Source organism: Urtica dioica, chromosome 9 (assembly GCF_054948205.1).
Source record: "Urtica dioica subsp. dioica isolate 48M chromosome 9, U.dioica_male_clone48M_v1_H2, whole genome shotgun sequence".
NCBI classification, from domain to species: domain Eukaryota; kingdom Viridiplantae; phylum Streptophyta; class Magnoliopsida; order Rosales; family Urticaceae; genus Urtica; species Urtica dioica.
In genome coordinates, this window is record NC_142764.1 from 29,354,556 (window position 1) to 29,377,300 (window position 22,745).

Below are 22,745 nucleotides of genomic sequence, written 5' to 3' on the forward strand. Positions count from 1 at the left end.
TTTAATTTTTAATTTCTTTATTTTTTTTGGAAATAGTCAGATGACAATTTCACTAAGTTGTTTGCGATCACCAATATAAATGTCCCACTTCTCTTTATTTCACTGATTTATATCAGCTTGAGCCTTGATGGCTATCACTTCTCTTTCAATAATCGATTTGGGTCCATTTAATCGGATAACTGAATTTTCATACAATCAGCTTAATTATGCGTCCGTACGTTTAAAAATAAAATATCAATTGCAATTATTAAAAATGGGATAATCAAACTGCTTTATCCTTTAGCTCACAGCCGACTCATCATTACGAGTCCGTACATTTACGATGTTATTGTCTTCATAAAGGAATAAGATGACAATCGTAATTGTAATTACAAAAATTTAACTGCACATTATCTTTATCTATTTTTATCCATTATTATTATTTTTATATAACACTTTCCTATGTTTTCAGAGCCTGGACGAAATCTATTAGGGGTGAATAGATCAGATCGAAAATCAAAGAGCGGTTTACTTGTCGTATATATGTATTGTAAATCAAGTGGACCGACTAACTGTTATTATCTCGAGATATATGTTCAAGACACGTGTTATAAAACTGAATATAAAAAAAAGTGAATATAAATATATACACGCACACATGTAGTACACGTAGATTTCCGTTTGAGACATTGAAATAAAACCCTTCAAATTAAACAGAAGCCATTTGTAATTTTAAGAACCACATTAATTAAGTTCCATCTCCGAACTATATGCTATAGCTTATGACTAATTCCCAACATTTAAAAATAATCCGTTTTGATTCATTCTACCGGATCACTCCACATATTAATACGTACGTGGAAGTTAGTGCATGCATGTATAGCGCAAAACAATGCGGTACGTACGTAAACGTAGTAATCATACAATTCAAACTTCCAAACACAAGGGAGAAAAAAAAACTCTATATATACGTCTCATTTACCCAAGAGCTTTCATAAAACACAGTTCATTTTGTAAACGATTACAACAAAGACAAAAAAAAAAAAAGAAAGGAAAAGACAATCTCTCTCATAACACCAAAATGGCAAGCAAAGAGGATATTTCAAACAAGGCTGGTGAAATGGCCGACCAAGCTCAGGTACTACTACTATTATTACATAATCAATAGTAATTACGTAAATGAACTATTTGTATGTATATATTATATGTATAGGTGAAGAAAGATGAGCTTATGAATGAGGCATCAAACAAATCAGAGGCTGCGTCAGAGAAGAGCTCAAGTATGGTTCAATCTGTCAAAGACACTGCCTCTGAAACTACCACCCAATCCAGCAACATTCTCCAACAGGCAATCTCTATACATGCATACATAAATTTTCTTCGTTATTTACTTATAAATATGAGATCAATGTCTCATATATTTATTTTATGAATGTAATTGTTATTAGACCGGAGAGCAAGTGAAGTCGGCGGCTCAGGGAGCGGCTGATGCAGTGAAGAGCACATTGGGAATGAAGTGATCGGATCTCAGGTCTCCGGCAGCCACCGACCACCTCTAAATTTAATAAATTCCATTTTTTTTTCTTGCTATGCTATTTGTTTAGGAAATAAATGTATTTGCATCCATATTCTTTGTGATGTAACACCGGCATGATTCATTCATTGCCATTATGTGTTTTTATTTTTTCGTTCAGTTCTAATAATAATAATTGTCGCCGGCTCGGTTTTTGTGTCCTTATTTACGTTAGTGTGGGCTAGTATTTGTTACAATTTGTTTGGTGGAATATTAACATAATACCTCAAATCTTCTATATATATTAATTTAACACCTTAATACAAACACAACATTCCCTCATTAGTTTAAATATAACTAAATAAATACAAACATCCCCTCAACTATTTAGCGATGAGAGATAATATTAAAAACTAAAAATAAAAAATGTCCAACCAAGACAACAAATTTCTTAGAATTCCGCACACACTAATTTATCATAAATCTCTTTCCTAGATAAATTAAAATAAAGTTTAATCAAAATCAACAGTTCAATAATATGAAATAACATTAGCATTATTGAATTAGGCAATCGACGGGTGCGAATTTGAACCCTGAGCTCTCATTAAACAAGCATACACAGTAATTCAAATGCCATAACTTCGAGTGAGACTTTTTTTTTCTTAACTTTGTTAAATTTAATTTACTATGCTAGCAGTCAATTTAATCTACTTAGATAACATGTCAATTTAATTTAATTAAATTTATCATGGTAGTTAATTTATGTCAAAATAATGAATGAATAAAAGTTCTAGAATTAGATAAAAGTATGGCTATATTTTTACTTTTTGTATAATTAATCTATAATGTTAAGTGTAGAATAGCTAATTAGCTAGCCAAATCAAAATTGTTGAATTGCAATATATTGCAAGATAGTTATAGACCATTACAAACGAGTCTTAAAAGACCAAAATACCGTTACATAAATCATTACCAAAATATAAGCATATAAAAAAATAAGAAATAAATCACAAAATACTTACAGCAGCACAACGCCCATCGCTATAAATTCTCTAATTCATAAGTGCCAAAAATTTGAAAAAAAAAAAAACTTGGAACAATCCGATATTTCACTCGTCGCCCTTTCTTGTTTATAATTGTTAAGAATCTAACACATCTATATCAACTGTTTATTGTAACGATTAATATCATATATAAAAATTGATACGAATTGGTGAACAAAAGAAAATAGAGTACGATTTAGGAGAGCGTGTAATATAATTTAGAGAAATTGTCTCATTTGTCACCAATTTTATAACATTTTCTCACTTTCCAGCAAAAGACTAATTTTTCTCAAAATGACACCGAGATGTCAACATTGTTGACATCTATATCAACAATGTTGACATCTCATAGTGAAGGGAAAAAATAGATGTCAACATTGTTGACATAGATGGTGGTATTTTAGGAAAAATTAGTCTTTTGCTGAAAAGTGGGAAAATGTTATGAAATTGGTGACAAATGGGACAATTTCTCTATAATTTATTTCTAATAGTGTAACATGTATGAACTATAACTAAGAAAATTAAAGGGATTCAAATACCACAATATAATTTTTTTTTTAAAATATCACAATATAAATTATGAAGTCTAAATAGTATAGTTATTTTTCTCAATTAAAATTATAGTTCAATAATTCAAATATTAACATAAACAATTAATCCATGGAATCATCTTAAATCTTAATAACACGACCAGTCGTTTTAAGATCGCCAAATCGAATGGAGTGACAGAGCAGTGTACGGTAAAAGGCTGTAACCGACTGTAGACAATTAATCACAAACGAGTCTCTCTCTCTCTCTCTCTCATTCTTCTTCTTCTTCTTCTTCTTCTTCTTCTTCACAATCTCCACAACACAGCTCTTTTCGTTTTAATTCTTCTTCGCACGGATCACATGCTTTGAGTCACCACAAGGCCAAAATGTCTCTGACGAGCGTGAAAATGTCCGAGGATGTTTGGCTGACATGTCTCACTCACGCATTGTCCACCGAGACCGAAGAGATCATGGGACTTCTTCTCGGCGATATCGAGGTTTTTTTTAGTAAAATATCTTATACTGTTCTTAGGTTTTGATTGTTTAGATTGTTTTGTGGCTTAAGAAATGAAAAATTTCAGAACCTGGCACTTCTGTGATATCGATGCTTTGACGGATTGGGATTTTGAGTCTTAATTCTGTAACAAATCGCACTGAATTTTCGTTTGGGTGATTTTGTTGACTTGTGAAATAGTGTCTCACCGATCTCAAATTGAACTTTATTTTACTGATGCAATTGGAGTTGATTCTCATCTGTTATGTCCGATCATTTAAATGAGTATTTCTAGACGCACATTTGTCATGCAATTTTCATTTTCATCTCGTTTTTGCTCTAAGCTTTTACAAAATGAAGATACTACCTAATGAAGCCTAGCAATGAAACGAATCATTCGAATATTGGATATCAGTGGAATCTATCGATGCTCAATCAGGCTACAAATTCTAGAGTTCACTTATTGAATCTTCGTTACAACCTCGGTGATCTCAGATCAAGAATGGAAACACGACTGCACTGATTTGGGGAGCATCGCCGCAAACACGATCAGACCGAAGAAAAGATCGCGTCGAGACCAATCCTGAACAGTTAGCTGCCGCTTCAGCCCAGGCTGAGATATCCTTGATCTTAATTTAAACAATTTTGTTTGCAAAACTAATTAACTATATCATATGACATTTCTTGTTATGATCTCGGAGAACGGACTTCAATTTTGAGCGATATATGCTCTTGGAAGAATCTTATCTTCAATTGCGCATGGTTTTCATTAAAATATTAAGGTTAAGTAATTTATTCTGTGAAAATATAGAGCCCTTTATAGGACATCGTTTATATGAAAGAAATCAGATTGTTTGATATTAACTTCATAGCACGGAATGACAGCATCGACCGGAAGAATGACTAGAGTGATTGGTTGGTATCACTCGCATCCTCACATTACAGTTCTTCCGTCTCATGTGGGTGAGTATATCTTCATCTCATTCTCATACGTTACTATTTTCCGGCCCCACTAATAATTGTTGCTCCATCTAGAGCCTGAGAATCAACCATTTTAATCTAAATTAAGCTAAAAAAATAACGCAGAACGGTAATTGAGAGGACGTGTGCTTTAATCTTGACACTTACGACTGACATGTGAATCCACAGATGTGCGGACTCAGGGCATGTACCAACTTCTGGATTCTGGCTTTATTGGACTTATATTTTCCTGTTTCAGCGAAGACGTGAACAAGGTTAGTTAAGCTGCGCATAGGTGATTAAATCTAGTATATTACAAGTGTTTGCAAGCTACGTTCTGTTGCATATCAGGTGGGAAGAATCCAAGTCATTGCTTTTCAGTCCTCTGATGGGAAGCAGAGTCAGGTGTTGAAGCCTATTCCGCTAGTAGCTCCCGCGCATAGAAGTTCAGTTATAGATCTCGAATCATCGTTAAGCTCCTCAGAGAATGCAATAGTGAGATCTAGCTCTGGAAAGGGAGAGACTCTTGAACAGGACACTGGTGATTCGAGGAGCTCCAAGGTTAATATTCTGATCTAAATAGGGATCAAGAACTGTTCATAATTTGATTATTGTGTGTCATACATTGCTCAAGGGCTTCCTCGTTTGTGTTATCGTGTTATGTGGTATAGGGCGTGGCAAGATCTTCTGATTTGGGGGGTCTTTTTGCTAATGCTGACACAATCTATCCAACACAAGGAAGACCAGGAGGGATCAACAATAACAGCCATTCAAATGACAAGCTTGATATAGACCCCATGGACATGTCGGACAGTATGCAAGAAGCAATGCTTCGTTCAAACTTGGACATGAGGTATTTTTTAGTATATATATACTTGCCCACTTGCAATCTTTTGATTATCTTCATGCCGGGGTTATTATTATTAATACTGTCTTTAAACTCGATGCAGGAGTTCATTCAATTAATAGGTTACAAGAATTATTTATCGTTATTTTGAATAATTAACCAGCAATACCTATCCCTTTTCTTTATTCCTTGTATTTGAATTTGCTCCTTTTGGTGGCAGTGGTGCAGAGTATGTGAGGAAAGAAGTTCCTCTATACGTACTGCCAACTTCATCTCTTATTAAACTCGATTCACCTTTGGCTTCGTTTACGGATTTGCAACGTGTACTGTACGAGGAGGAACAAGCAGCTTATAACCAGGCCATCTTTCAAAATGCCAGGTTCCTAAAATGATTTTGTTTTGCTAGAACCAAGCAAACCATCTTTCTTTCTCTCTTTGCTCTGACATTTGTATGTATGTATTTCTACCCAGGGATTGGAAAGTTCATCCGCTTACTTTTATACACCACTCATCAACATATCAGGCGTCCATGTGCAAGTTAATTGAACATTGGTTAGAATCACGCTCTTGTTAAGAATATATTTTATGTGCCAAATTTCTTCTATTTTTTTTTCTCGGATTTTTGTTTGATTCTTATTTTCCTTGAATCTTACAGCTTGAGTCCAGCCATCAACGCCCTCCAAGATCGCTTAAGAGAGAACGAAACTCGGGTACAGTACCGTAGTTATAACACCCTTTCGCAATATCATAGGACGAAACTTAGCCTATAGATTAAGTAATCAATTCTGGTCTAGAATTCGTTTCGGTATTTATAGTCTTATAACTTACTTGAGTGAAGTTAAACTTGTTAACTGAACTGTTTTGGGTGGGTCAGTTAGCGATGTTGAAGGACGAAGCGAGGAGTTTAGAGTCTGAGGTGGCGAAAGGAACCGAGTCAAACGCAGTATCATCGCCTCGTCAAGTTCCTTCTCGTGGGTCCCGCGGAAGCCCTTCACCAGGCCACAGAGAGATGTTTGCTTCTGCAGAATCTTCTGGTCCGAGGTCTGTTTCTGGTTCTGGTAGTCGAAGCCGCAAAGGGTCACAGTGAAACTTCCAAAGCGAAAATGAATCTTCTGGCTATTTTTCCGTGTGGTAATATTAGGTTAGAATGGGCATTTTTGTTGGCCAATGCTTTTGTTCGAAAAGCTGTTGGTGAAAATGAAATCTGGTAGATTTTGGGTGTTGGACCATACTAAGATGAGAAGTGGGAAATAAGGAAAAGAAGTTCATAGTGTTGTAAGATATGTAAGGTCAGTTCTGTAACAAAGCAGTTGTAGAATTGAAATTCAACTGCAATCATATGTACATGAATTCGTCAATTTACTGGAACATTTGCTCTCTACTCGAACATGTGTTCCTATTTACCCAAAACCCTAAAGCTTTTAATTAGCATGACATATATTGTGCTTGCTTAGCATACCGTAGGACCAGCTATAATATTAAGTATATGAAAAAGAGAGAATTTTTTCTTCTTATACTATATGGTACAAGTTTTCGGCTCTAGTTATTGTATTTAGGGGAAAGTGAAATGTCAAAAAAAGAGCCGGTCCAACCATGTATAATATTTTCTTTTTCAAAAGGCAAAGATTTGCATGCTGAGAAACAAAAACGAAACGTAAAACTAAAGAAATTATGTTTATACTTGATTGCCTGTGTTCAATTTGAACACGAACCAAAAAAAAAAAAAAAAAAAAAACGAACCATGATGTTCACTGTTTAAAGTTAGTCGCGAAGCCACGTATACTGTTGAACATGTGGGATTTGGAAAAGAAAAAGGAAAAATAAAGCCAGTGTAGATATACTGGTAACATACATGAGTATTAGTATGACATACATTTCTTTTTCTATATTATATAGTGGAAGCACGTAAAGAGGAAGATTTGGGCAGGGAGGGAAAAAGGGAGTACTATAATAAGAATAATAATAATAATAATAATTAAGCTTGGTCGTAGAAGTGAAGTGAGTCGTGCATGGAAGCGATTCCCGAGGAGAATCGAATCAGCATTTTGAGTACCTCCACTTCCCTTTGCTCTTCTTTACAGTTTGCCCTCAATTCCCTTTCCTTTACCCTTCCCCAAGAGAATGGATTCCAGATTTCTCTCTCTCAAATTACCTATTCATGTAATATATGTGTTTATAATGTTTTTCTTTCTTTTCTTTTCTTTAGGGACACATTAGCTTAGATAAAGTGTGCATGTTATGTTATGCTGTGGGTTAGAGAGAGAGAGAGGGAGAGACAGAGAACCAAAATTAAAGAAAAGAGACTAATTTTTAGCAGCAGCCGCAGAAAAGAAAAGAAAAGATAAAGCTATAACCGAAACCCTCCTCTCTCTCTCTCTCTCCAAAAAATAAAAAGATGGTCAAAATGAATAAAAACACACCTCGAAGACTACTTGTTATTCTCCATCATCAGCTCCAACCTTTGCTTTATTGAAACTCACCATATTTTTTGCTCTTTCACTCCCTCCCTAAAACTCTTCTTTTTCTGTTTCCCATTTATTTCCCATTTCTCTTTTTCATCAACCTCTCTCTCTCTCACACTCACACACTTTTGAATATTGTAATTAATTAATTACTATATATTCCAAACGCCATATGTATATATGAGTTTATTATGATGAATAGTAGTATTGTCACACACACAGACACTTAATTAGTTGCTTGCACAATTTGGTGGCTAAAATATACAGCCAGGTCTAGTACCGTAGACATATATAGTTCTTCAAATTCTCATTACTCGTCTTGTCTGGACTCGTTGGAACCCAAGTACGAATATAAGAATATTCAAATCTTGTTAAAAGCAACGACCATTTTTTCCCTCACAAAAAACGACAGTCAAAATGTGATGAATATCTCAAAGTGAAATATTGAAAGAGACCTGACCCATGGCCGGGTATACAACCAAGATATGTTGTATATATCTATAAGAAAAATAAAGTGAGGCTCTTTAGAATATGCATTGTCTCTTGCCATCTCATTTACAATTACATATGCTCATATTCCACATTGTCCAATATCAATCTTCCACGTGGCTTCTCCACATATTCATTGTTAATTTGAGTGCCAAAATGTATGGTGTTGATTAGTGGAATAGAGGGGTCCCAAATGGGCATGGTCAAATGACCTTTCTAGGTTCATATTTTCACTTGATTGAGTTGAGTAGATTTGTTGTGATATTAGCCTACAGAATCTCAGTTTTTCTTTTTGTGGGTCTGAAACTGTTGCCTAGCCATAACCTCCAATAATATATATATATATATATATATATATATATATATATATATATTTATATGCTCACAACACAACCATAAGCCTATCAACAAATTCTTTTATTTAAAGGAGTGGTCAACCTTATACACTGGTGCTCAGTTTTGTCAATAAATAGTAATCATAGACTAGCTAGGCTCTTGTAAGGATATATAATTGATACATCCATTTGGCCATTTGTTTGCTAGACCATGATTTAATTAGTATTACGATATTGGCTTACTTATTATTATTATAATGATAAGCTCAAGCTTGTGGATAGACATCTATTCTAAAGAGAGAAAACAAAAGCATAGCTAAGTTGCAAGTCAAGTATTTAAAACTTAACCCATAAGCAATTGCAATTCAACTTTGAGAAAGAGTAATATTATCTGATTTAAATATAGCACACTGATTTGGAATTTTAACAAGAATATTATTGGATTATATATATATATATATATATATATATATATATATATATATTATATGTATATTACTTTTTGAAAGACATATGGCAGGCAAGGAAGGATAATCAATTGCTCAGATATATCTCTTGGTTTCCAATTATAAGAAGTCGTGCTCCTTTAATTTTAATCAGTATATTATATAATAACAAGTACGTTCTATAAGATTAAAGATACGTGTCCTGATTAATTAATTATATTGATTATTACTACTGATTGGAACTCCAATAATATTATTATTGACAGGCTGTACAACAACATAGGATATATGAATGTGAAGTAGTGATCAAATGCAATGAAAGAAGGAAAACAGTGATAGTGAGGCAAAGTATTTATTCAAAAATTCAAAATATATCTCCTCTCTCTCTCTCTTTGCTCGAGCCGGGTTTCCTTTTTCTCTTTTTCGAATGTCCTTTATTATTTTTGTTTTTTGTATTTTAATTTTATTAGCAATTACGTTTATCAAGGTTTGCGAAATTGAAGAACACGAAAAAGCATAGGTTACACGACCCTCCATTTATTCCCTTTTCTTTTCATTTTTGTTTCACTCATTGGATATGGCCTTAATCGTGTATATAAGCACACCCAGTATCACTCACATTCCTCACCACCAAAATATCCTTCTCTATGTTTCTCACTTACTAACTACACACTTCTTACAAAAAAGTTCCACATATATATATTACTACGTTAAACATCTATACTCTCAAAGGTAGACTATCTAGCTATTTTATCCCATTTTTATTTATTTAGTTATTCATCTACATAAATTTTTATACACCTTATCAATTTGTTTCAAGTTCACTTGTTGTCTCTCAAGAGTTTATATATTTAATTTAAACTCTAAAAAAAAAAAAAAAAAAAAAAAATCTAGCTCCAACGTTGTACTATTACGTAAACAATCTATTTCCCAATTATATATTGCATGGGCCTCTCGTTTTGTCATCTTGCGTTTTCTGTATAATTGTTATTTACACATATAAATTAATGAAATGAAGATTAATGTCTAACCTCTTTTTTTTTATATATCTATATTCCGTATATATTTGCAGAGAATAAGAGAGTAGTATTATTATTAGTATAATAATACTATAAGGAAATTAAGAATGAGTAGACCAGGAGATTGGAACTGCAGGTCGTGCATGCACCACAACTTCCAGAGGAGAGAGTCGTGCCAGCGCTGCGGCGACCTCAAGTCCGGCGGCGGCGGCGGCGGCGCCGCCGGGAGAATGGGGTCGAACTCGTCGTCGTTCGGGTTCACCACCGGCTCCGACGTCCGTCCCGGAGACTGGTACTGCGCCGCCGCCGCCTGCGGGGCCCACAACTTCGCCAGCCGCTCCAGCTGCTTCAAGTGCGGCGCCTTCAAAGACGAGCTCGCCGGCGCCGCCGCCGGATTCGACTGCGCCGATCTCTCTCGCTCCGCCGCCCGTGGCTTCGCCGTCGCTGTCGCGGGCGGCGCCGGCGGCGTCCGTCCCGGATGGAAATCTGGAGACTGGATTTGCACCCGGTAATAACATATCCCATTATTATTATTATTATTATTATTTTTTCATTTTTAATTTCGTCGTGACTCCAATTCATTTTTTTTTTTTGCTTATTTCTTGATGAAATCTCTTTACTTTCACTAGGGCAAAATATTATTATTATTATTATTTTATTCCTTTTTTATTATTATTTTTAGTTTACGTATAGAATTTTCAAATAAGTCCCTCCTAACTACTTGTTTAAGCTCCTTTGTTGAAAGTAGGGAATAACTAACTCAGGTGTTGCTACATTAATTAACAGTCATCATATCACTTCATAAAAGATGTATCATCTCTTTAATAATAATGGTTATACTTATCCCAGACTTTTATATTTATTATTAAAGTGTTTGGTTAAGTTTAAAGTGAATATTTTAGATAATAAAAGGCGTATATAATATAATTCATAAACCTTTTATGTTCTATCGTTTTCCTCTTCCTTTGACTGTTTTTTTTTATTAACTTTATCACTTTGTTAGATTCTATTACTCAATGTAGACTATCATATTGCATGTTGCTATTGACAAATTTATTTCCTATATATACTAATCATCACACATATATATATATATTTAATTAATTGAATGCGTTTGATTACAGGACTGGTTGCAATGAGCACAACTTTGCGAGCAGAATTGAATGCTTTAGATGCAACGCACCACGAGACTCATACTAGACATATATATTTATGTCTCCTATTACTACAATATAGTTTTGGGTAATTTGATTTATACTTACATATATATATATATATAAATATATATCACTTCCTTATTTATTTTATTTCACACTGATCTAATTCATATTTCACATGTATTGATATGCAGGCTTAGAGCCAAGAGACAGAAAATGAGAGAGAAAGAGAGAGATGATGAGATTTTATTAGAATATGTTGTTGCTAATGTTTCACTCCAAATATTATTATTTCTTTTTTAGGAAGCTGATTTAGGTTCTTAAAGGCCGTCAAAATCAACCGGCAATGCGATCGATATACATGGCTCAACAAGATCCACAATCAAGTTTCCCATAATTATTAAAGCCGTGTAGTTTTCGTTGCTTTTTTAATTTTTATTTTTAATTATTATTTCCATTCCATGCATTATTACTACTACGAGTTTGTCTTCTTTATCTTTTTTGTACTCTGCATTGTTTTTTTAAATGGAATTGATTCCCTTGCTCTTTTCAGTATATTTCAGTACTTGCAATGCTTCGTTTATTATTTCCCAACTGGAAATGTTTGATTAATTATATATATATATATATATATATATATATTATTAATACAAACATATATTGACGGGGAACTAATAAGCGTAGAATATTAAGAATATTGAAGTACAAATTAGATTCTTTTCAAGTATAGCCCACGAAAATGATAAAGTGTGCTTTATATATGTTCTGTTTATTGGATTTGGAAAGGGACCACAATCTATGCTTTATGAAACACATGCAAAAGAATGATTAGTCAATATTCAAAGAATATCTATCATTGCTGGTTCTTCACTTTTAAGAAAAAGCCGAGCAGCAATATTGAGGCCTACGTACCTAAGGAACAGCTTATCAAATCAATAGAAAATATTCATTTTTAAATAACTAAATACATATATGTATACGTTTGCACGTTATTGCGTGTACTACTTGTACGTACGTTATCTACTACTATATATGCAGACAAAATCGAATCGTATTTTTCTCAATTTATTTATTTAATTTTTTTACTTTCAACATTTCTCTAGTAATCATTAATTACTACAACAGATTCTAAGTTTTATATTTTATTGCTCAACGCGATACAATTTGTTTTACGGTTGCGGGAGTTAAGACCCGTCCGGGATATTTTTGGATAGAAGCCCGGTCTTCCTTACAAAACTTTAAGAATTTAAATGTAAATACGTATGGTTAATTCTTGTACATATGTTAGAGCCTTTCCTTCAGCTATATTTTTATTTTTTGGTGGAGAAAGTGGTTTCCAAAGTTGATCACTAAATGACAAAAATAGAACGTGTATATATATATATATATATATATATATATATATATATATATATATATATATATATATATTTTATATATGGGTGGGAAAGAGTTTCATATAAAGGAAAAACTAAGGAGAGCTATTCATTTTTTTGAAGAAAAAAATAACACGGGGCTTGCATTAAATATAGGATAAGATTACAAGATAATAACATCTCGCAAGGCACACCATAGATCTAAGTCGAAGAAATCTAACACTAGGTATAGATAATCGCTCATATTGTACATGTTTTGACATAAAAAAAGACAAATAGTACTCAAAAGGCTCTTTCAAAATGCTCATAAATGTTTAATAATCAACGTTGGTAGCTATATGGAGCAAAGAGAGGGTTGCGCATTTATGGCGACTATGTCACAAGGTTTGTGGACTCGCAACAATTCGAGCTCATACAATACTCACAAGCAGTTTTTCGTTTTGTGTGATTTTTTAATATATTGTTGTTTGATCATATGAATAACTCGTTTGGCTGACGGTCATGTCGTTTGAGACTAAAACTAATGTTATCCTAAAATTAAGTTGCGACTATTCGTACCAAATTCTGAATAAATCGAGTTAGATCTATAGAGATCATTTGGTACTTTACATTTGAATAGCTCTCTCTCAAACATTTCTCAAGATTACTGTTCTTGCCCATGGTTTATCTTGGTGCAATCCAAATCTTAAGTTTGTCGTAACTTGTAGTACATTTATACGTACAAAACCTCTCCAAGACTATGTAAGTGATACTATAACACATTCCATGCGTGATATAAGCCCCATATGTTTCATCTCAAAGACATTTTCAACCGAGACCTTTCTTTGTTATATTATATAACTTCAGAACGAAAATAATAAATAAGAGTTAGACCCACTATAATAATTATGTAAAAAATTCGAAAATATTGAACTTGTCATAGTTAGATTAATAATTAAGAGAAAAACTTATGATTTTTAAAACCAAATACGGATATTCTTATTGAAAAAAAAAATCCATGCATTATATAATTATTCATGTTCTTATCATTCATATCTTGGTTTGGAAAATATGTTGCACTTAATTAGATGAGACATTTGCATGTAAGTTAATAGGGTCTTAAGTAGTCGAGAATTGTTGAAATGGCTATAGAACATACGTAATCAAGCATTGGATTCTCTTCATTGACCTAATGTCTTACCTTTGAAAAGTACTTATATCGTGGATTTAGAAAGGAAAAGAAAGGTATGCATTTCATTTTTCATATATGTTTCCCATGCACACCATTACTCTCTCTGCGTATGCTTTTAGCAAGATTCTTGTCTTTTTGGTTATGCTTTATTAACGTTGGTTTCGATGAGAAAAGAAAAGATATACATATATATGGCATTGTTTGAAGTGTCTTTTTTTTTATGTAAAAAAACACTATTGATTCTTACGCTTACATTATATATATATATATATATATATATATATATATATATACACATTCTCACCCAAAACACTCTTTCTCGTAATTATGTCTTCTGATTTTGACGTACAAGTTAGTTTTATAGGGCTTAATCACCTTATCGTCTATGATATATATTGTATATGTGGGCACTAGTTAATTATTATTATTATTTTTTTTTTGTTCTTGGGCACTAGTGTAATTATGAATATTGATTATCTCACTTCTCTAACTTTATTAGCTAATTATATATTCAAATGGTCGGTCCCGACCACTTCCTCCCGCACTAGTTGCGTGAGCAAACTAAATTATGTTTCTTTATATCTTGTCACGTTTATGATAAATAAAGATAAGGTCTGAAAAAAAAAAAACTAAAATAGTCTTTAAAGTCATTATATATATATATATATATATATATATATATATATATATATATATATATATATATATAACAAGTCATATTATAATAATTGCTGCTTGATTATTATCTCATCTCAATACTATAATGGAAATCATAGATATGGGGTTCTATACTTGCAATAAAAATAAACTATTAATAAGTTCACAAGGCATTCTAATTTCTGAAATCGTACGTGTTGCTATAAGACGACTATTTCAGTGATAAGAGGAGATGTAGTGTTCGAGTTACGTCCAACACATAAATTATATATATAGTATATACGATAAAATTATTTCATATATCATCATAGTAATCAATTTCATATTTTTATGCAAATAGTCCTCAAACTTTAATCGTTAATGCATTTTGGTCTCTGACCTTTTTTTAGAACAATTTAGTCTATATACTTTTAAAAAAATGCCATTATTTTATTGTAGTACTTGTGATAGACGTGAAATTAAAAAGAAAAAAAAAACTATTCTAGCGACCGTGGGGAATAATTAATTATTGAATTAATTACATTTTCGCCCCCGTACTTCATCACTTGTAATAAGCGTCCACTATAAGTTTTTTTTCTTCTGGTTTTTGGCTCTTTAGGCCTTGTTTGGTAGGAAAGAATAAGAGGGAAATGATTGATTCTTTTACAAATGAAAAGAATGGGAAATAATAATAAAAAAAAAGTAAATAATATCTTAGGTTTGTTTGGTAGAAAGGAAGAACAAAAAAAAATTGGATGAATTGATAGTTTAGAGGGTATATTTGAAAAAAAAAAAAAAAAAAAAAAAAAAAACCAACAACAACAACAACAACATTTTTCTTTTCCACTTCTCTTTCCTTTCCAAATTGGAGGTTTTATAAATGGTGAGCCGGATTGTGAATCCCTCAAAATCTTTCATATTCTCTTTCTCTCCTCTCTACCAAACAACACATGTCACATCAACAAAAAAATCAATCCCCCCTTCCTACTCCCTCCCTCCCTTTCCCTTCTGCCAAACGAGGCCTAGTTTTTGTTATTTGTCATATTTGCTCCTTCCGTCCAATGTGTCGTAAAAAATTTGGTTAATTGATAATTCACGTGATGGGCCAAAAAGAATGAAAATACTGAGTTGCCCTCACGTCCAAGTGGACACCGTTTTTAAATGTTTTTTAAATAGTAATTTGGCTTTTATTAATGTAAATATCATAATAGAATTATAATATTAAAGAAATAAATTGAAAACCCCAAATGCTCTCGACCTAGGTTTCTTCTTCACAGATTTCTACTCCCATAATGTTTTCTGCCTGGTGACTTCCTTCCCAACAGTGATTTCGTATTCGAAGACGATTCATCTTCCCGTCAAGGCTTGAGGGGTCACCATGTTTTTCTCTCCGCGAGCAGGGTTCGAATGACATGATTTCGGCGGCGTCTTCTTCATCGGAGATTTCGCCTTCGATTCCACCATTTTCAAACACTAGGGTTCAAATCTTCGGCATTCTCAATTTAGGAATTTTTATTTTTTTTCGATTTTGATTTTATTTTCTTTTTGGCTTAAATACTTTTATTTTCAGTTTAAGAATTCATTCATTTAATAATTAATCTTATTTGTTTTGTTTTCATTCTAAACACTCCGGTTTGGACAAGATTACGAAAGTGTCCTTTATGTGCTCCATCACTTCGTTACACGTGGTCACTTAACCAAGTTTTAGACGACACATTGGATGAATGGAGCAAATATGCCAAATAACAAAGACTCAAAAAACCTAAAAAAAAAAAAAAAAAAACCTGTGGTGGACACATGTTACAAGTGACGAAGTACAGGAGGCAAAAATGTAATATATTCGAAAAGTATAATGAAATTAGAAGATTAACATTAAAAATAATAGTCAGACTATCGATTTGGCTATGGATTATCTAAACAATCTTTAGTTTTTCCCTTTGTTTATTTATGGCAAATTTTGGAGAGAACATAAAGACTGGAGAAACTGGGCTCTAGTTGAGAGCCCAAATTTAATAAATTGGGCCCTGTAAGAGAGCCCAGAGTTCATCTACTTGACCCAAACCCAGTTTCATTCCTGCTATGTTCTTTACACGTCGTTCATGAAAGAAGCTAAAACTAAGTTAGCTAACAGATAGACTAGTTGGTCCACTTGGCTAGTCAGGTATACAACCCCAACAGCCAGAAATCAAACATGCTGTAATTGGAATGTGTCTCTTGAAAAAAAAATATATATATATAGGGTTTGTGTTATGATCAATTTGAATATCTAGAGCAATTTTTTGTATTTTTTTTTTTTTTGTTAACAAGAATGTGTTAAGACAAGAAAACTATTTAAGTCTCAAGCAATCTAATATGATTTATTATTCGTTGGTGATTATACATCATATTAAAGTATTAAACGCCACATGAAAAAAATGAAAGAAAAGTATTAAAAAAAAACTAAATAATGAAATGAGAAAGAAAACAAATGTGGGGTCAAAGGCTAATCCAGTAACATTGCCACCTGTACCACTTTCATTTTCACATTCTCTCTTTTTATTTATTTATTATTTATATATACACGTATTATTTTGTCCGCTTTGTGAACTGACTGAACAAATTACATTCCAACGCAAACGCAGGTTATTGTGTACTGAATAAATAAACACTGCAGAGAAGCTGATTTTGTGGGGGGTTTTGAATCTTCATTCTTGCTTTTCTTGTCTACACGAGAAGCTTCCAGGAATTTCCATGGCGGCCTCATGTGAGTCCTTCGATTCTTATTCAAATTTTGATGATTCGTAGCTTGGATTTTTCTAGGTATCAAGTATCAACAAATTCGAGAGCTTTTAAAGTTTTTCATGCAAAAGTTTTATGTTCGCCTTTCTTTTCCAAGAGAACGGGAGATTAGCAATATAAAAGTAATTCTCTGCAATGAACTGGAATAAGTCTCGTGATTGAATTCACTGAATACAATTTGATTTCGGTGGAACCAATAGAATCTTAGTTGAAGCAAAATCGTCTTTCTTGTGCGTTCTTGATTGGAAAAAAAGAAAAGGAAAGGAAAGAAGAAGCAAATAAAAGAGATATAAATACATTTCTTTAATTTCATTTTGTTTTTTCGCAGGTATTGTAGGAACAATTAATTTCAAAATATCACGATTGAACTATGGCACAAGAAGAGAAACTATGATCTCTTCTCTGAAAAACTCGAGGCCTTTGACTGAAAAGAAGGCAATAGATCACCCAGGGTTGAGAACAGCTCATAGAAATCCATGGAAAGTGTTGAGCACTAGCGCTACAACATCATTGGAAGCACTGGGTAAGTTTTGTGTATCTCTGCTTGGTTCTTGATTAGCTCGTAAAATTTTTGGACTGAATTACATTGCCGATTCGTTGTTCTGGTGTTTAGAACTTGATAGTGAAGTGCTCAATGATTCTAGTTCAACAAGCGAGCTCATCCCAAATTTTAATGAGGTATTTAGTTTGTGCTTTATTTTTCCCCCTAATAGAGTAAAACCGATATATAATTAAAAAAAATTAGTCTGCAGGTTGAATCTCTGCTCACAACAATATGTGACACAACCTCGATTGTGGAGGTTGATCTCAAGGTGATTATCTATAGTATAAACCACCACGATTTTTTTTTTCTTTTCTTTTTCTGTGTATTGAATTGGATCAAAGTTGGTGATTCTCTCACTCGGATTCAAAAACAGGTCAGCGGATTCGAGCTACGTGTGAAGAGGAGTTCTGAGGCAAAGCTCAGCGATCCGCCACAACCGATTGAAGTTCCGGTTAGTTTGCATTCTCAAACAGTTTCCGAAAACCCCGCTTCGAATGGTTCGGTTTCTGCGCCAGTAATGGCTTTAGAGATTTCTTCAAGGAGCGTTCGGTCATTGATGGACAGCGCCGCCGATGAAGGCCTCGTGTTTGTTCGTTCCCCGAAGGTCACTAATGACCCTTTTAAGTCAATATTTTCTTTTCTTTTTCTTTTCGTGAATGAATCGTGGGTCGGTCCTAAAAAAGAACTTGTTTTGTTGCAGGTCGGGTTCTTCAGGAAATCTCGAACCATAAAGGGAAAACGTGCCCCGCCTCCTTGTAAAGAGGTATTATACTTACTCGTCAATTAATCACAATGTTCGTTACAAATTTAATTTCTATACATGGGAAAATGGCTTATCATGATGGTCGACTTTGTTTTAAAAATTTATTTCGTGTTAACAGAAGCAAACAGTGAAAGAAGGTCAAGTCGTTTGCTACATAGAGCAGCTCGGCGGAGAGCTTCCAATTGAGGTTTGATTCACATTTTTACTTACAAACTAGTTCTTCTATAAATCCATCGGGTACAATAAATCTATGTTTTTTTTCCAGTCCGATGTATCCGGCGAAGTGATCAAGATAATGAGAGAAGATGGTGGTAAGTTAGCTCATTTTATTTTTTTAATTTATTTTTTGTTAATCTTTGCCTTTTTCTTTCTCCACTGAAGACAGTCTTCGCTCTTTTTTATTTATCAACAGAGCCTATTGGGTACAACGACCATCTCATCGCGATTCTCCCCTCGTTTCCAGGGATCAAGAAGCTTCAATAGATTCCTTTACTATTCATAAAACCTCATTACAAAAGAATAGTTGTATATTTTCATTTTTACAGAAGAACTCTTGTTTTCGGTATTTGATGATATAATGAGTAAAATGACACAGTGAACAAGATTGGATTCAGATACCGCTGAAACTTTTTTCAGTCAAAATTTTATTTAGCGTAGCTCCTAGTCGACACATTTCTTTAGGTTAGGATTGTGCGGTGGCAAACGGTCCCACAGATCGTCCGACACGAGAACCACCGAGCTCAGCAGAAGAACTTGCAGCGCTATTCCCAAAAGATTCCTCGCTCCTTCCATGTTGTTCCTGCCAATCGCATCAATGGGCGGGAATCACCGCGTGTTCCACGGTTACTCACCTCAAATCCCTGTTTCCAAAAACTAACGACACACAGAGACTCGGTTTTAAGGGATTTTATGGCATTGGATACAACACTGAGCCCGCGCTTAATAAAATACATCATTGATTCGTAGTGTTAATATAGAGCTATCATTAACCCCGAGGAGTGGTCACAATGAGGTCTACGGGCCGAGCAGGTTCAATCCCCAATAAATTTTAAAAATTTATTCCACTAAGAGCTCTCCCGGTAAAACTAACAGGGCCTCGTAAGATTAGTCCGGCGAAGCTTGAATATAGGTATATATCACTAATAGAAATTGAATTAGCAATGCGTGCATTCTTGACATATGTGTCAATTGAATTTAAGATGAAATCCTATAAAATTCTAATGGTAGTGAGATGAGTGATCCTAAAGAGTAGGGATGTCAATTTTACTTGTCGGCAGACCTTAAAGATCTCTCCTCGGAAAATGAAGTTATTATTATTCTTCGTCTACCTCGTTCTTTAGGATTTCCTGCCAAACTTTGGCTCCGTTCGTGTAAATAACTCCGACCCAAAGCGGTTTCAAGTTGGCTTTCCTTGAGCTGCCGGGCAACATTGCCACGTCATTTCCCTTGCAGACTTGTTTGGGCCTCAAATGCGACATGTGGCACGGCATTGAGCACCGATCTCTCGAGAAAGGCCTTTTTGCTTCTCAGGATATCGACTATCTGAATCGGGTCAGGCACAAAGACAGAGGGAAAGCAACTTCTCTCGGGATGTTGAGTTTGCGGCGTTTTGAAGCCCGTTGGACTAGTGTTCTCAAGAAATTAACCAGTTTTCTGTTAGTGTTATTTACACAGCCTAGTCTCGTTTATAGTTCGGAGTGTGGAAAGCCACAGTCAGAGTCAAAAACCATAAGAAAAACAGCTCTTGAGAGACTGGTGACAAAAAGAAAACCCACCTCTAAAAGCAGAACACAAAGGCAGGTCTATAAAAAGAACAAACTTGTCCCAAGAGCTGAAGTACTCTGACTACGATTCTTCCAAAAATGACAACTTTCACAAGACCAAATGGTCATATGTGGGAGAGGAAGAAAAAGTGAAACACAGAACAGATTACAAGTGGGATTGAAGTAGTGTCAATCGTTGTAGAAGATGGACCTGTATTTATTATGGCCCAGAAAATGAAAAGTTATCGCAAAAAAAAAAAAAAAATCATCGGCAAAGAAGAAAAATGAAAGCAAGGACAGATAAATAAATGAATAAAAAAAAAAAGGAAGTTGCAAGTGGGATTGAATTTGAGGCCTTTACACGGTGTGTTGTAGAACTGAAAGCGGGTTCAACTTCCAAAACATGTTCTCAGCTACAGAACAAAACGAATCTTTAATTGCAAATGAAACACAAGTTAGTAATATACTTAATAATAATAACAAAAAGAACTTGATGCTCAGCGTCTGCACTTGATCGTAAATAATAAACCATCAAACTAAAGAGAGACAAACAAAATCTAAACTGATATCCGTTAGCAAAAATCTTTGGCGGTTAAAAAAAGTGAATATGGTCAAACAAGCTTGGGCTTGAGAATTATCGGTGGAGCTGTGAAGCTACGATGAATCTTCCTTATATCCTTTCGAACAGACAAAAAGGCAGAGATGAGAGCGATGGACATGGCTGGGTAGATATATACACCCTCATCCTCAGGAAGATATATATTATAATCTGACCTTCTATATGAGATAGTGAGTTCTCTAAAAAGACCCCACATTGCCAAAAGTGTTCCAACGAGGCTCAATCTTCCTGGTTTTATGAGCCCAACCACTGATCCACCAACGGACATATAGCTTCCCACAATAACCTGTTCATACCATTTATACATGTATTAAAAAATATGCTTTTAGAAATTTTTAACCATACAAAATTTAGGAGTAATGATTTTTATTTTTATTTTGTCGGAAAAATTAGTAATTAGTGATATATAAACGTCTAAAACAAAACAATTAACAATATTTGTGTCCAATATATATACACATAAAAATGTGTACCTCTAGTCTTTGTAGATCGTGGGAGATGAAATGGGCAAAGTTGTTATTGGGTAAAGATGATTGATGCGAGTGAAGAAAGTTATGGAAGTTTATTATGGATTTGTTGGTGAAGAGAGAATTGGCAATTGCACCAGGGTATAGAATACTCTTCACTACTCCTTCGGGGATCAGCTTCGAGCCAATCATGTGTGAACACGTCAGCTCTAATGGCGATTTGCACATCCCTGCTCTACAAGGAACCCTAATCGTTTTGTTGCCAAACCACAAGGAAAAATCATTGACGTTTAATGCATTTGATCATATTTCAAGGATCGTAACGACATGTACACGTAGTGAATGGGTGCAATTAATGACATGCATTTGAGTATCTTGTTTTACCATTTAAAAAAAAAAAAAAAAAAAGGATATGATGAAGCGAGAGGAGGGTTTACCTGAAAAGGGGAATTCGAAGGATAATGAGAATAAAATATGTGAAAGAAGCGATTGAAGATATGATGCTTGCACATCTCCTTGAAGAACCCATGATTGGATTTTGAAATTGCCCTATTCTCGTGCACTTGTTTGTAACCGCTAATGTAATATTGTTATTTATATTTTAAAACATGGTTAATTGCCGATTACACATATCACCGGCTGATTTTGTGACCGTTGGACTTGGATCTAACGCCCGCAGAAATACAACTATTTACCTAGGATTTAAAAAAAAAAAAAAAAAAAAAATTTAAGGATTTACCAGGACTTTTTTTTTTTAAATGAAAACATAAAACAAAAAAAAAAAAAAACTTCTGTGTATTCTCTTTTCTTTTTTATTTTCTGTGTATTGAATTGGATCAAAGTTGGTAATTCTCTTACTTGGATTAAAAAACACGTGTGACGAGGAGTTCCGAGGCAAAGCTCAGTGATCCGCCACAACCGATTGAAGTTTCGGTTAGTTCGCATTCTCAAACCGTTTCCGAAATCCCCGCTTCGAATGGTTCGGTCCTAAAATAGCACTAATTTAACTATTTGTTCCCCGAAGGTTACTAATGACCCTTTTAATTTGATTTTTTTGCTTTTTCTTTTTCGTGAATGAATCGTGGGCCGGTCCTAAAAAAGCACTAGTTTTGTTGCAGGTCGGGTTCTTAAGAAGATCTCGAACCATAAAAGGTAAAGAGGTATTATACTTACTCGTCGATTAATCAACGAGTTCGTCGCAAATTTAATTTCTTTTGATTGGAAAATGGCATATCATGATATTGAACATGCTAGCATCTTTAATGGTGCAAAAAGAGGGACTTGCTAGCAATTTTGAAAAGTTTAAGCTATTAGCTTAACCATTGTTGCACATTTTAGCTAAATGCTTGGTAGAG

At 34.1% G+C, this 22,745-nt stretch overlaps 5 protein-coding genes across 5 annotated transcripts; 4 read left to right on the forward strand and 1 right to left on the reverse strand.

Moving 5' to 3' along the window:
• Positions 1 to 988: 988 nt before the first annotated feature.
• On the forward strand, positions 989 to 1,667 carry LOC149386656 (late embryogenesis abundant-like protein). The gene is made up of 3 exons (XM_089625208.1): positions 989 to 1,117; positions 1,193 to 1,327; positions 1,428 to 1,667. Exons 1-3 carry the CDS (start codon positions 1,061 to 1,063, stop codon positions 1,497 to 1,499), a joined length of 264 nt encoding a protein of 87 aa, XP_089481334.1. The 5' UTR covers positions 989 to 1,060; the 3' UTR covers positions 1,500 to 1,667.
• Positions 1,668 to 3,295: 1,628 nt separating this feature from the next.
• LOC149386657 (uncharacterized) lies at positions 3,296 to 6,723 on the forward strand. Its single transcript, XM_089627001.1, has 10 exons — positions 3,296 to 3,562; positions 4,054 to 4,176; positions 4,434 to 4,521; positions 4,708 to 4,793; positions 4,870 to 5,079; positions 5,190 to 5,371; positions 5,586 to 5,744; positions 5,837 to 5,917; positions 6,021 to 6,075; positions 6,240 to 6,723. The coding sequence occupies exons 1-10, from the start codon at positions 3,452 to 3,454 to the stop codon at positions 6,450 to 6,452; spliced, it is 1,308 nt and encodes a 435-aa protein (XP_089483127.1). The 5' UTR covers positions 3,296 to 3,451; the 3' UTR covers positions 6,453 to 6,723.
• Positions 6,724 to 9,649: 2,926 nt separating this feature from the next.
• Positions 9,650 to 11,825, forward strand: LOC149386658 (Ran BP2/NZF zinc finger-like superfamily protein). Its single transcript, XM_089627498.1, has 4 exons — positions 9,650 to 9,829; positions 10,170 to 10,624; positions 11,241 to 11,358; positions 11,468 to 11,825. The coding sequence occupies exons 2-3, from the start codon at positions 10,224 to 10,226 to the stop codon at positions 11,314 to 11,316; spliced, it is 477 nt and encodes a 158-aa protein (XP_089483624.1). The 5' UTR covers positions 9,650 to 9,829; positions 10,170 to 10,223; the 3' UTR covers positions 11,317 to 11,358; positions 11,468 to 11,825.
• Positions 11,826 to 17,024: 5,199 nt separating this feature from the next.
• Positions 17,025 to 19,156, forward strand: LOC149386659 (Single hybrid motif superfamily protein). Its single transcript, XM_089624979.1, has 9 exons — positions 17,025 to 17,199; positions 17,563 to 17,757; positions 17,848 to 17,912; positions 17,987 to 18,046; positions 18,152 to 18,382; positions 18,479 to 18,541; positions 18,660 to 18,728; positions 18,807 to 18,852; positions 18,954 to 19,156. Exons 1-9 carry the CDS (start codon positions 17,187 to 17,189, stop codon positions 19,022 to 19,024), a joined length of 813 nt encoding a protein of 270 aa, XP_089481105.1. The 5' UTR covers positions 17,025 to 17,186; the 3' UTR covers positions 19,025 to 19,156.
• Positions 19,157 to 20,622: 1,466 nt separating this feature from the next.
• Positions 20,623 to 22,022, reverse strand: LOC149386660 (uncharacterized). The gene is made up of 3 exons (XM_089627214.1): positions 21,828 to 22,022; positions 21,397 to 21,637; positions 20,623 to 21,209 (listed from the first exon to the last, which is right to left on the reverse strand). The coding sequence occupies exons 1-3, from the start codon at positions 21,917 to 21,919 to the stop codon at positions 20,916 to 20,918; spliced, it is 627 nt and encodes a 208-aa protein (XP_089483340.1). The 5' UTR covers positions 21,920 to 22,022; the 3' UTR covers positions 20,623 to 20,915.
• Between the last annotated feature and the right edge of the window lie 723 nt (positions 22,023 to 22,745).

What these genes read in the sequence shown, in the direction of transcription:
- LOC149386657 (XM_089627001.1), top strand. Translation starts at nt 3,452, where the DNA reads ATGTCTCTGACGAGCGTGAAAATGTCCGAGGATGTTTGGCTGACATGT. An exon ending in TTCTTCTCGGCGATATCGAG is followed by an intron (nt 3,563 to 4,053) that starts GTTTTTTTTAGT and finishes CGGTGATCTCAG; the next exon opens with ATCAAGAATGGAAACACGAC. An exon ending in TAAGAGAGAACGAAACTCGG is followed by an intron (nt 6,076 to 6,239) that starts GTACAGTACCGT and finishes TGGGTGGGTCAG; the next exon opens with TTAGCGATGTTGAAGGACGA.
- LOC149386656 (XM_089625208.1), top strand. Translation starts at nt 1,061, where the DNA reads ATGGCAAGCAAAGAGGATATTTCAAACAAGGCTGGTGAAATGGCCGAC. An exon ending in AAATGGCCGACCAAGCTCAG is followed by an intron (nt 1,118 to 1,192) that starts GTACTACTACTA and finishes TTATATGTATAG; the next exon opens with GTGAAGAAAGATGAGCTTAT. An exon ending in CCAGCAACATTCTCCAACAG is followed by an intron (nt 1,328 to 1,427) that starts GCAATCTCTATA and finishes AATTGTTATTAG; the next exon opens with ACCGGAGAGCAAGTGAAGTC.
- LOC149386658 (XM_089627498.1), top strand. Translation starts at nt 10,224, where the DNA reads ATGAGTAGACCAGGAGATTGGAACTGCAGGTCGTGCATGCACCACAAC. An exon ending in GGAGACTGGATTTGCACCCG is followed by an intron (nt 10,625 to 11,240) that starts GTAATAACATAT and finishes GTTTGATTACAG; the next exon opens with GACTGGTTGCAATGAGCACA.
- LOC149386659 (XM_089624979.1), top strand. An exon ending in TTGTGGAGGTTGATCTCAAG is followed by an intron (nt 18,047 to 18,151) that starts GTGATTATCTAT and finishes ATTCAAAAACAG; the next exon opens with GTCAGCGGATTCGAGCTACG. An exon ending in TGTTTGTTCGTTCCCCGAAG is followed by an intron (nt 18,383 to 18,478) that starts GTCACTAATGAC and finishes GTTTTGTTGCAG; the next exon opens with GTCGGGTTCTTCAGGAAATC.
- LOC149386660 (XM_089627214.1), bottom strand. Translation starts at nt 21,919, where the DNA reads ATGGGTTCTTCAAGGAGATGTGCAAGCATCATATCTTCAATCGCTTCT. An exon ending in CTTCGAATTCCCCTTTTCAG is followed by an intron (nt 21,638 to 21,827) that starts GTAAACCCTCCT and finishes CAAAACGATTAG; the next exon opens with GGTTCCTTGTAGAGCAGGGA. An exon ending in ACGATCTACAAAGACTAGAG is followed by an intron (nt 21,210 to 21,396) that starts GTACACATTTTT and finishes TGGTATGAACAG; the next exon opens with GTTATTGTGGGAAGCTATAT.